Source organism: Canis lupus, chromosome 12, assembly GCF_011100685.1.
Source record: "Canis lupus familiaris isolate Mischka breed German Shepherd chromosome 12, alternate assembly UU_Cfam_GSD_1.0, whole genome shotgun sequence".
NCBI classification, from domain to species: Eukaryota; Metazoa; Chordata; class Mammalia; order Carnivora; family Canidae; genus Canis; species Canis lupus.
The window spans coordinates 65,009,964-65,022,931 of NC_049233.1; the positions used below are offsets into that span (position 1 = coordinate 65,009,964).

Consider the following 12,968-nt stretch of genomic DNA (forward strand, 5'->3'; position numbering starts at 1 on the left):
AGCTTCTATAGGACTCTGTAGAGGCTTTTGAACTGGACTGCCTCAAAGTTTTTGGAGTTGAATTATTCCAAGAAGGGCTGCAAAGAAAGCAGACTTTAACCTTAGTTCTTGCCTGTCTTCCAGGCCATATCTCTATCTGTATTCTTAAATATAGCTACTCTGACGAATAGATGGACAGAGGGCTTCCCGTGCTGTGTTTTCCTTCCATGGTGTAGGGAACACCCAGGAGTCACTTCAGGCTGCCTTGCAACTTGTCTCAAATATAATTCAAGTCTTGAAATGATTATCTGGATGTGTGCATTCCAGGAACTGTTGGAGGAGAGAAACATCACCAGCCAATACTTTGAGATTTTTTCCTCAGTCTTGGACTCCCATGAAAGTTACAAAGGGGTGGTGAATTGACAGTTAATCCCTTGGGGTCCATTAAGGCCCTCCTGATTCTTTGTGCCCTGGGCAAGTAAGGATGCATGTTCATAGTCAATTCAAGTGCCCCTAGAATGTCACCGACCAATGGCCATTCTTATTTTTGAAAGTCACCAGATAAGGCAGTTTCTCAAACAACTTCAGCAAGGCGTTCCAGAAATGCTTGATCTCATACTTCTCTGTGTGATGATAAATAAATACAATTTTGATTTCATCTCAGAGTAATTAATGTGAACTTCTCCTTCTGGGATGTAAAATGGAATAATGTTCTATAGCTCTTTGAACATTAGTTTGGAAAGAAAATGCCCTAAACATTTTGCCTAATTAAATTCTAAAGAGGTGGTACAAACTTTTCATGATTAATAGAAACATGCATATTTTGACTGATGCATATTTATATGATATCATATGAAAATTTTATCATGTTATACAAACTATTCGCCTTGGGAAAGTGACTTAATGCTGTAAATATTTTACATTTGTTGTTGCATTGTTCATTATGAAAAACACACAGGCTAATGGCTGTAAGGAAAAAATCTGTTACACCAGTCTTCTTTGAGGTAGTCTCAAGTCTCTAATGGTACAGGCTTTAGTCTAGATGTGAGATTGGAAATCAGGTTCTCCCTAGTTTGGAAAAAGAATCTTTAAATAAATATATATGTATATATATATATATATATTTTACAGCAGATCAAGTTAGAAAAGCTAAAATGCTGGGGCCTTCTATTTTGCCAATGTAAAGCATGCATATAATTACTGGGTTTTAGACTTTAAAAAAATGTAGTTGTTGAAATGAACCTATCCCTTTGGTTTAAAGCACTTAAGAAGGGTACCATCTCATGTTTAGGGCCAGAATTTTGAGCTATGTTTCAGCTGAAAAATTAACTCATAATTACAGTTCTCAGCTTCTTAAATATAATGTGGATAAAAATGGCTTTTATAAGACCAGAGTACCTGAGATATCTGAAAATGTTTTCTCATCTTTGGAACACTAGCTATTGGTAACATTTTGATGACAGAAAAGGAGAAATCCGATGGAATTTTTCCAGTCTTTGCCTTTATGAAACGGAATTTTATGAGAAACGGATGGGAATACTGAATTATTTAACAAGACAGATGCTAACCACCATTCTAAGAGTTTTCCAACTGCCACATACAAAACAAAAGTGCACAATTTCTTTTATCTCCTCTTCCCACATTGTTACTTTATAGTACACGTGATTTTTAAAAAATTTTTTTATTGGAGTTCAATTTGCCAACATATAGCATAACACCCAGTGCTCATCCTGCCAAGTGCTCCCCTCAGTGCCCATCACCCAGTCACCCCAACCCCCGGACGACCTCCCCTTCCATCACCCCTTGTTCATTTCTCAGAGTTAGGTGACTCTCATGTTTTGTCACCTTCACTGATATTTTCACTCATTTTCTCTCCTTTCCCTTTATTCCCTTTCACTAATTTTTATATTCCCCAAATGAATGAGATTATATGATGTTTGTCCTTTTCCGATTGATTGACTTACTTCACTCAGCATAATACCCTCCAGGTCCATGCACGTCGAAGCAAATGGTGGGTATTTGTCATTTCTAATGGCTGAGTAATATTCCATTGTATACACAGACCACATCTTCTTTATCCATTCATCTTTTGATGGACACCGAGGCTCCTTCCACACCTTGGCTATTGTGGACATTGCTGCTGTGAACATTGGGGTGCAGGAGTACACATAATTTATAAAAGTAATCTCCCTTAAAATTCTACTTTTTGTTTCTCTGTTAGGTCTATTGTAAGAAAATATCCTTGCCTCGTCTTAAAAAACTGACCAGCCAGTCTGCCTGGCGGTGATGGAGGGAAGCATGAGGGTACTGTGAGCTGTACCTCCTCCGCAGCCTTCTTCCTTCTTGCCAGGCCAGGCAGGCTGTGTGCCTGCCCCCGTTACCACTTTGTTTTCTACCCTTTTTCATCTGGATCTCAGTCTCTAATGGTGGTTTATTTCATTTCTATTTTATTTATTTTATTTATATCCGTTAAAGATCTAGGAGGAAAAATTTTAGGTTTGTTTCCCAAGCCAGACAATTTAAAGGCAGGAACAACATGGGGAACCTAATGGTTGTTCTAAAGCAGCTCCTTGGGAGGTGTGGTCTCCTTTTTGAACTCTGAGGTCAAATAATTTCCCCCATAAAAATTTCTTTTCCTTACAGGTTTCACCAGACTCAAACTTATTGCCAACGGATCATTTGGGAGAGTTCTGCTGTATCATCTTCTTTTTTAGGACTTTAGGATTTTAAAGCAGCTAATCCATTGGGAAGAATTGAAACTAGTAGTTCAAATTAGTTTAGGAATGACAGATGATTATTTTTAAAATATATTATTTCTAATCTGATTTTTAAAAAGACCTCTTTCATACTCTGAGGCTAATTGTAAAGTTTTGTTCAGTTTTCATGTCTATAACATTTCATGTAAAATTTCTATATGTAGACAGATGCCATGTTAGAAACCATGTAAAATATAAATAAAGCTTTTCTTGAATAGAACAAATTAAAAAATGCAGTCATCGTATGACATTTGATTTCATTTTATGACTCCATTTAAAGAAGGTTGTGTTATCAAAAATGATTAATATCAAAGGTCATTTTTACACTGTCTTATTTGATAATTAACAATAGATCACATTATGTAATTTGTGAAAAAAGTGGTCGTTAAAATGACAATATTTATTCCATTAAGGTAAATAAAATGCTGCGCATAGTTCTGAGTGATGATACTCAGGGGAAAAAGAGCCGTATCACTGCACTACAAATTAGTTTGCTTCTAATTTTGCAGGCTGATGACCGCACTGCCTCAAACCAAATCTTTTCCCTGGAAATGGAATGATTGCATGACAGACTCTATGAACCATGAATATGTCAACAACTCATGGACCAGGCCTTGTTTAGCAATTAGTCTTTGGGGGATTTTATTCAGAAATCAGACAACGCTATACCAGAGCTTATTGGGGATTTTGTGATTACTATTCATGTCTGGAGCATGAGTCTGGGATAGTTAAAAAAAATCCATAAAGGAAGAAGAAATGTCGCTAATAGTGGCAATCAGTCATATGTACGCATATTGTCAATTGGGAGGACCAGAAAACTCAAGATATAAGCAAAGTCCCTAGGAGGTAGCAAGAAGATATTTTGTAGACTTTAAAGTCTTCTCTTATTCCCCCTCCCCCTATCAAATAGGCTAGTATCTCCCAGACTTCAGTCATTTAAATGTCACTGTCACATTTTTGTTGTAACTTCTTATCACCTGCTTTATGATTTACTCAGTATATTTTATTAACTGACTCACTTTAAAAGCCTCTCTTTGCTTTGAGCAGTAATGCATGTGATATCACAGGCCTGTTTTGCAAGTTAAATTTGTTTTCCTCTCTTACAAAGGAAAAGAAATACAGTATTTTAATTATTGAAAATAGTCACATATCACTTAACATCATTCTGCGCGTCTCCATGACGTGTGTGGCAGGTCCTTCAGGAGGGCTGCAAAGACTACCAGTCTAGCTGAGGATGATCTTTATAGCTATGTGACCTCAGGTCTCATGGCTGACACCTCCATTACCATCCCTCCATTTCGGGACACGAGCAGCATCACATGGAGAGAATTTAAATCAGGCCTGTGCCTCCCTGAGGACATGCATGCAGGAAGGTTCTGCCGTAGGAGACTGCTGAGTGAGCCAGGCCAGTGCCTTTCCATGGGCACAATCTGGCCCCTCATGTCCTTCCTTTTTTTGACTAGCCGTATCACTTGGGAATCATTACATTGCAAGGGTAAATAAAACCCTATATCAGGTAACAGTAATAAGACACATGCCAAGATTGAGCCTGGTTCCTGACTGTCAAGGTTCACATTAGGGCATCACATTTATGGGTTAGCACTGGGTGTCCCACCCAGTGTGGATCTTACAGGCTTCCAGCAGTACCTTTGAAGAAGAAATTGGTCATTTTACAAGTTTCATTAGTATAGAGCCTGGTGTAAGCCAATAGAATATGCATTTTTACCAGGCTAAGAAGACTTGGGACCCCCTTCCTGGCTGTGCATTCATGCTCCAGATTTTAAGTAAATGATGTTTTTTTTGGAGACTTAAGAGCCAACCAAGGGATAAAAGAGAAAGAAAGGAAGAAAGGAACGAAGGAATTAAAAAAAGAAAGAAAAGAGTGAGCAAGCATGAGTCTTCTTATCAGGAGCTGGCTATCCTATGAGGTCAGAGAGTAATGAGGTACAGAAATTAAAATGAGACCTCAGGTAGCTCTGTCAGGTTGAGGGTGTGTCTAAATTTGAAGGGATGTTTGCTTCTGATATGAACATTTTTCTTATACTTTTGTTATAGAAGATGATGTGTCAAATGTACAAATAATGTGTGCCTGGTGCCAGAAAGTGGGAATCAAGCGCTATTCCCTGAGTATGGGAAGTGAGGTGAAAAGCTTCTGCAGCGAGAAGTGCTTTGCAGCCTGCCGACGAGCCTACTTCAAGAGAAATAAGGTAAGAGCACGTAGAGCGAGGCGGCTACGCAGGCCTCCCCAGACCGTGTGCGCATGTGCCTCCTAGCTTCTAGCTGAAAACACTGTGCACATTTTACTTTTATTTTTTTTTTTCCTGTCCTGTCTGTTCCCCTTCTCTGTCATACTTAACCTTCTGGAATAAGGGATCCCCTTCTGATGTGTAACCTGTTCTTCCGTTTCTCTGTCTTGATGTTTGAATTCTGAGAGGGTGAATGAGAATCCCATGAGGAAGAACACGGTGATCACAGCTGCCACCCTAAGTGACAGTGTCTCTCCAGCATAGTGTGTAGAGACTAGAGTCCACGAAAGATAAGTGGTAGAGATTTCTTTCAGAGGCTGAGAAACTAGCCACGGGAGTGTGGCCAGAAAGCTGTAGTCCACACAGTTTAATATTTGTTCCCAGTGGGAATATTGCTCTGGCTCTTTACAAAACCTGATCCACAAATTTTAATCAAGAACCACAAATTCTAATTGAGAAAAACGTCAAGTCTCTTTTGACGCCTTAGATGAAAGTTGATTAATATTGAGAAAAGGTGAAATAATGACTACCTGAACCAACATTGCGCACACAGCCGAGCGTTTGTGGGCAGCATGGTGGGTGAACACAGGAACAGCCATAGTTAGTCAGTTTTTGTTTTGTTTTAAGACATCTCAGATCTGAAAATGTCCTTTTAGAATAGTAGTGGCCACCATTGATGAGAAATGGAATGCGTGATGTTTTTACAATCACACACACACGTACACACAGCTAGTTTCTTAATCTTTAAAGAACCAACCCGCTCTAGCATTTTGCCACCGATTACTGAAGTAATGTGCTAGATCTTGATTATTTTCCATTGATCTGTATAGCTTCCTAATTCATAAAATTGTCCACATTTTGCTAAGTTTTTCCATTTCCATAATACAAGATCAAAATCTGTCTCTTCTTGAAGCAAACAATTATTATTATTCTTTTAAAGTCTGGTGTTTGTAATCCTGAAATGCTCATCTCGGGTTCACTGCATTGCAAGAAGCACTGTTGCAGCAAATTATCTCCTGCAAATTTGGGTCACGTCATTCTGCCAAAAAACATAATGCTGAAAGAATTAGGCTGCAGAATTCAGCGGGGTGGAATTTTAGTAGCAGTCTCTAAGTATTAGGCTCATAATCTTCACTGGAACAGGGAGGCAAGTAAGGAAATTGTTTGGAATTCTTTTGGGACAGTCAAAGTCCAGTTCATTTTCCCTTGGGAGGGGCCAGTGAGACTCCAGAGGAGGGGGGGTTGGAGCAACGCATGGGAGACACGTTTTGTTTTAATATAGGAGGATTAAAATGATCTTGGAGACCCTGGGGCTCCCGTTTTGAACGCTGAGCACTGGGGTAACAATCACAGGAGTGGACTCAGCGCTTTCATCTTCAAAGCCCTACTTACCACAACAAAATACTTTGCATTCCATCCCAGAAGATGGCTAGAGAACAGGGGTTTTTGTCTATGATTCTGAAGAATTGTGGGTCTGAATCTTGATGGACGGCCTGTAGGGAGCAAAATCAAGCAAGATGCTTTTGTCACAATCCTGGTGATACGTGTCATATTTTGCAAAACCATTTAACTTTAGTAAGCCTCTGAAATACCCTAGAATACTATATATATAGAGAGTGTATATATATATATACAATGCCATATATATGAATTTACATTGTTATACCTAACATGTAATATTACATCATTATAAAGTTTAAGGTCAAACTGGATTTAAACTTCCATAGCATACAGTTTTAAAAGATGGGTAACTGGGAGCCAAGAAAAGAGTTAGTATTTGGAATACTTATGGCAGGTAAAATCAGCAGGGGGAGGAGGACCATTACCTTTCACTTCCTGTGGGGAGTTATTGGGGTAGGTCTTTGAACATCCTGCAAAAGCTGGGAGTCACAGAAGCTTGAAGTTTAGCCGGTGACTTTGACAGCTGATCCCAGCAGCCTATTAGTGTACATACAAAACCTGTCTTCTCTGCGATCTTCATGCTTATTTATGTATCCCAAAGCCCTGCCACACTATACCTTCTCATTTTTCAAATAGGGGAATAAACTGATCACATCGCTTGCTGGATTCTTTTTTTTTTTTTTTCTTTTTTTAAATTTTAAGAGTGTTATCTCTGCAACAATATCCTATTGTATTACAATAAACATGTACAGCTGCTGCATTTCTGTTAACTGATAGGATTTTGTGGTCATTTCATTTAGGGCTTGGGTTTCTTAATGGATTGTATTCGATACCAGTTTCCATCCTGCCATTTCTAAGAACTGCTGTAATAAGCCCCAGGGTGTTCCCCACTGAAGACAATAGCAAATAGCTACTTTTCTTGTGTCATTTAACAAAGTCTTTAGTCCTCGTTATTAAAATTATGGACTTTCTTAATCTTAGAAAAAGGGCAAAATTCTTCCCATCCTGTCATAAAAGATTTTCTGGCTAGATTCTACCCTAAATTTTAGATATTCAGAAAGGGATGGAAAACAGTGAATAATATGTGTGTAGAAGAGAAATTTGCCTTAGGTATAATGTAGATTTTAAAAAACATGTAAAGTTAACTATGCTGTAAATTATGCTTTATAATGACAGCCGCTTCTTGGTGGATAGCATGCTGAGATCTAAAAATGGTCTCTAAGTTGAACCCAAATTGCATGCATAACTTTACAAAGAAAAATCCTAGTAGAAAAGGTAGCTAATTAGGAGCCGTATTCAGCTGACCTCTGTTTTGTGTCTGAGCAACACCTGCATTTGTGAATGTAAATTGGACAGCTGTGCCTGCGGTTCCCCTGCTATCCTCTTCACAAATGCTTGGGTATGGAGGCAGGAATTGATTTGCTGCTAAAAACAAGGACAAAAATAGCCCAACTCTCAAAATGAAGGCCCACTGAAAATTGGCTCTTTAAATTTCATTTGCTTCTCCACCCTTCCTTTCTCTGGTCTCTGTGTCTGTTTGATGGAGTGGGTTAAGAATGTCATATCCCTCTCTCACAAACCCCGGCCCTGTAAAGTAAGGTGGGGTAGACTGAAGCCAACTTAACCCTTTATGGCATGTAGTTTATAGTTTCAGACCAAATTTAAAAATTTTTTTGAAGAGTTGTTTGGATTGCTACACGTATGTGTAGGCTTTCTTCAAGAGGTTTCTGTTAGGAGAGGACTGTGAGTCACAGCTGTATTCATTTAAGAACCGAACTATGAGCTTAGGCATTTCAGGATGTTGGCTCTAAGAAGAAATAGCGTTAATTCATGATTATATTTTTTGTAGAATCCTTATCCCCAACAGGCTCAATTGCTGGCTCACAAGTTTTTGAAAGAGTGGGTAAGAAAAATACTTTTGTAGTCTATGGGCATTGGCTGAACAATGATATGTCAGTCTCATTACTTGATGCACTAGAGACTTTTCAGGGAACGAATAGCTTGCTCTTTTCCCAGCCCCTTTTTGAGGCCACAAGTAGAGATGAACTTGGGAACATTTCTAGCCTAGAAATTCGCCTAGGAGTCGGAAAGTTGCAGAGGTGCCTTAGTGGTTTTGCAAGAGATGCTGAAGTGTTTTGTCTAACAAATGCCCATTTTACTTTGTACAATCCTAGACACTTAAAAATATTCTATCCTAAGGGAGTATGCCTTATAACCATTATCCCTTTAAAAACAAGAGTAACAAACAAGACCACAAGTAGTAGTCATTTCCACATATCCCGTGTTTGGTCTTTTTCCTTCTGCTTGGGAAAATATCTTATTATCTAAACTAATGTCCATAAATCAAGCAGGAAATAAACACTCAAGACAAATGGCCAATGCACCCAGTGTAAATGACTGTTTTCTTTCTTTCTTTGTTAAGATCTCAAATTTTAGTGTTCTTTTTTTGTTTTGTTTTGTTTTGTTTGTGTTTTTTTGTTTTGTTTTTTTAAAAATTTTAATGTTCTTAATGGGTTAGTGGCATTGATACTTTTTAGTAACAGACACAATTTCCTAAAGACACCAAAGTTATGTTTCCTTGTTCTAGTTTCTCTATAATTTGAAACTACATAGAAACTACTTCAATATCATAATGTTGCTGTTCCCCACCAGACCATAGTGGGAAGAAAGCTATGTAGGTAAGAGATAACAATAAGGATCAAATAAAGATTAAAAGGTTATATAGACAGAAACAACATTTGCAAATCATGTCCCTTAAATCGTCCACCATCATGATAATAATACCGAATATTTAAAGAGGGGAATATTATATAATAAAACATTTATCTTATTTTCAAATGATTTCCCACTATTCACAGTGGTTTCTTCTTAGGAGACATCTCTTTTAGAAGACCCATCATTAATTAGCACGTATCATATTATTTGAAGACGTATTTTAATTAGACTACAGTAGCCCTCCTTATCGCTGGGGGATACCTTCCAAGACCCCCAGTGGATGCTTGAAACCACAGATAGTACCGAACCCTATTTATTTATTTATTTATTTATTTATTTATTTATTTATTTATTTATTTTTATTTATTTATGATAGTCACACACACAGAGAGAGAGAGAGAGGCAGAGACATAGGTAGAGGGAGAAGCAGGCTCCATGCACCGGGAGCCCGACGTGGGATTCGATCCTGGGTCTCCAGGATCGCGCCCTGGGCCAAAGGCAGGTGCCAAACCGCTGCTCCACCCAGGGATCCCCGGAACCCTATTTATACTATATTTTTGCCTATACGTACATACCTGTGATAAAATTTAACTTACAAATTAGATGCAACTAGAGATTAACAATAACTAATAATAAAACAAAATAGTTATAACAATATACTGTAATAAAACTTATGTGAATGTGGATTCTCTCTCAAAGTATCTTTACTGACCCCTTTTTTTTGTGATGCTGTGAGACATAGGCATTGTGATATAGTCTTAGACTAGTATTGACCTTCTAAATCAGGAAGATCATCTGCTTCTAGGCCATGGTGTACCGCAAATAACTGAAACCATGGAAAGTGAGCCTTGGATAAGGAGGACTGCTGTACTGGTTTTTTGTTTTTGTTTTTGTACTGGTCTTTTTATTAAACTTGAAGGTGTCTTGGAAAAGATTCTCAGTTTCAGAGATAATTATGGAACCTAGTAGCACAGAAGAAATGTGTAACAGTTGCCCTGCTAATCTGGTGATTAACCTGTCTACTTTGTTCCTTTAAACACCTGTAAGATTTAATTTGCAAAATGGTTATTCTAGAAGGTTTGGGGAAGGACATTAAAAAATTATTTGTAATTAATGTTCTCTGACTGCCTAAATCTCAGGCCACAGACTTGCTTTTGCCAGTTACTTGCAAATATTCTCGATCGACAAGTAAATGTGCCAAGGGAGCACCAGAGTTCTTCCTACAGATTCACATTATTTTAATGGGATGCCAGTGAGCCTTTTGGGTCTGCCTACCTGCCCTGGCCTGCAGCATGATCGCTCTGATCCCCCAGTGTCTGTTGGAACTGTGCTGCAAGCCTGTCTGCTGGCTGCACAGAGAGTGGCCCCTTCTGCCCCCTAGGGCTTCAGCCTGCAGGCCAGTGGCTGAGTTCCCTTTCGGTCACGGCAAACAGGGGCGTCCTCAGAAAGCTCTAGGGAAAGAACAACAAACCCAACTGTTTTCTCATTCTGTGGTATTTTGAAATATGGAATGGAATATTGATGAGCTGCTGCAAATGAGAACCTATGAAAAAAGCAATAGCAGGAGAGGGGGAAGATGTTAGCCCGTTGAAACACATTTAGGGTGAGGTTCTAGTAGGAAAGTTCTAGGTAGCGAGGTAAGATGAGGGTCACGTTAAAGTGATGCCTGGGCTCTTGAAGAAAGCCAGAAAGCGTTCAAGGGCAGAGCTTCTGCAGGCTGGGTAGGACCCAATGCCCTTGGAAGCCATCAGAAACTGAGGGGAGAGGTGTGTGATCCTCATGTTCCTCAGAACGCTTGAACACCACTTGAGAAGCACTGGTTTAAGGGATACCTGGAACACAAACAGAACAGAGGGAAGGGAGTTTCCCCTGAAAGAAAGGAATAGCACCCCCTTCTAGTTTTTAGTGGGCTATATTTTGGAGGTTGTGGGGAAAATAGAGAAATAATTCTAATCTGTTATCCAGAATGGGTATCAACCTCTGAATAATATTAGATGTTTTAGACCAATTATGAAGAGCTGATTAAAACGCCAAATAGCTTCAAGTCCCAGTCTTTGTTCAACATTTCTTTTCAATGAAATGTTGGAAAGAACAGATGGAAAAGAGGGCGTTTTTTTGTACTTTTCTTTTTTCCATAGATCTGAATCTGATCACCTGGGGGTCAATGTGCAGGGCTATTGACATATTCTTGAATGTTGATTTTCAGACACAGTCAGTGTCTGGCCGCCCTTGTAGTGATAGCTGATGCTCTACACTTAAATCAAGTTTCTCTCATTTGAGCTGCCGGTAATTATCCAATCCATCTCAAAGGCACGCTCTCTTTTAACATTAACCACAGTGTCAGATTGCATCAGCTACATTGTGTTCTGGGGAGTGCGGCTGCGGAGTGATGGATGGGCGTGCCTCGAGTTCGTAGTCCGCCTGTCTGGTTGGGCAGTGGGCAGTCCGGGAAACAAATGATCGGGAAGGGTTCTAGTTATTTGGGACATGCTTCCTCCTTATCGATCCGGTCACTTGCATCACCAACTTTCTCACCTTGCTGCTAGCTTTGTTCGGGTTTATCGGAAGAACAAGCACTTAAAGAATTACCTCATGGGTCATTTTGATGTGCTTCTCCCATCGTAAACTGCATCCAGCGCTCTTTGTGCTGGTAAAGTCCAGCACAAGGTGTCAGGAGACCTTATGAATAAAGGCCACAGGAGGGAGAAGTTTCCAAGAGTCCTTAGTGCCCTGTCCAGGGAAACCAAGAGATTACGCTCGTGCATTTTCCTAGTTACACTGTTCATTCAAACGCTTTGTTAAAAACATGATGTATCCAAGACAGGCCAGGTGGCTTGCTTTGAGATTATTTTAAGGTAGTAGTTTGAGTCCAGAATTTTTCTTTTTTTTTTTTTTTTTAAGATTTTATTTATTTATTCACAAGAGACACACACACACACAGAGGCAGAGACACAGGCAGAGGGAGAAGCAGGCTCCATGCGGGGAGCCCGACACGGGACTCGATCCAGGGTCTCCAGGATCATGCCCTAGACTGAAGGTGGCACTAAACCACTGAGCCACCCAGGCTGCCCCAGAATTTTTCTCATATACTTTTGCAATGTCTGGTCACAAAAGCTAGAACACACAAAAGCTATGGCCATACGCAGGAGATGCAAGCTCTAGGCACACCTGCGATTTTTATTTCTCCCCTGTATCAGTACCCCCAGGTAGCTTCTGTACAGAAGCAAAAGTGTGAACTGGGCAAGTCACATATACTTATTTGTTCCTTGGCTCTTTGCTCGGTGTTTATATTATCGCAGGTCAGAATGGAATAAAAAGAAGCTCATTGTCGATGGCCGCTTAATTCCTGCCCCAGCAGTTCAGATGGAGAGGAGGAAATTCCCTATGTTACAATCCACTCTTAGAGTGGCCGTGCATGCGGTGGAGTCTGATGTCTACTGACAGGCGGCCTTTGGAGGTTACAAACGTCATCTGTTGCATTCTCTGTAAACACAGGCTGTGGGCCAGAGCTGGGCACTACTACAAGCACAGGAAGGCAGATCAATGGTTTAATGAATCCATAAAAGATGCTTGAACTCTGCTGCAATTTACTGAGCACTCCAGTTAAATGAAACTCCTGTAGTCTTTAACAAAGAAAGAGATAATCAATGGCCGGGGATGGAAGCCAATGTCCAGTAATCACAACCTCCCAGAATTTGTGTTGCTGTTTCATTGCTAACAGAGGGTTAGCCAGCTCCAGGCTCTAAGGCTCACTACTTCTATATTAATATTTTTCTCAGTGTTTGAGCTGCTTTAACCCAGAGACGACATAATCGCTGAGTACTGCTTCTGTAAGGCCTATTTTTTAAAGCTATGGAATATTCTTTCAATG

General features: G+C 39.7%; 1 protein-coding gene across 3 annotated transcripts in view; it reads left to right on the forward strand.

Moving 5' to 3' along the window:
• The window catches only part of SOBP (sine oculis binding protein homolog), a 162,231-nt gene that overhangs the window by 37,040 nt on the left and 112,223 nt on the right, over positions 1–12,968 (forward strand). For all 3 annotated transcript variants that reach the window (XM_038554865.1, XM_038554866.1, XM_038554867.1), the window contains exon 4: positions 4,791–4,942. In XM_038554865.1, the coding sequence (XP_038410793.1) occupies positions 4,791–4,942 (152 nt within the window). The remainder of the gene's footprint in view (positions 1–4,790; positions 4,943–12,968) is intronic.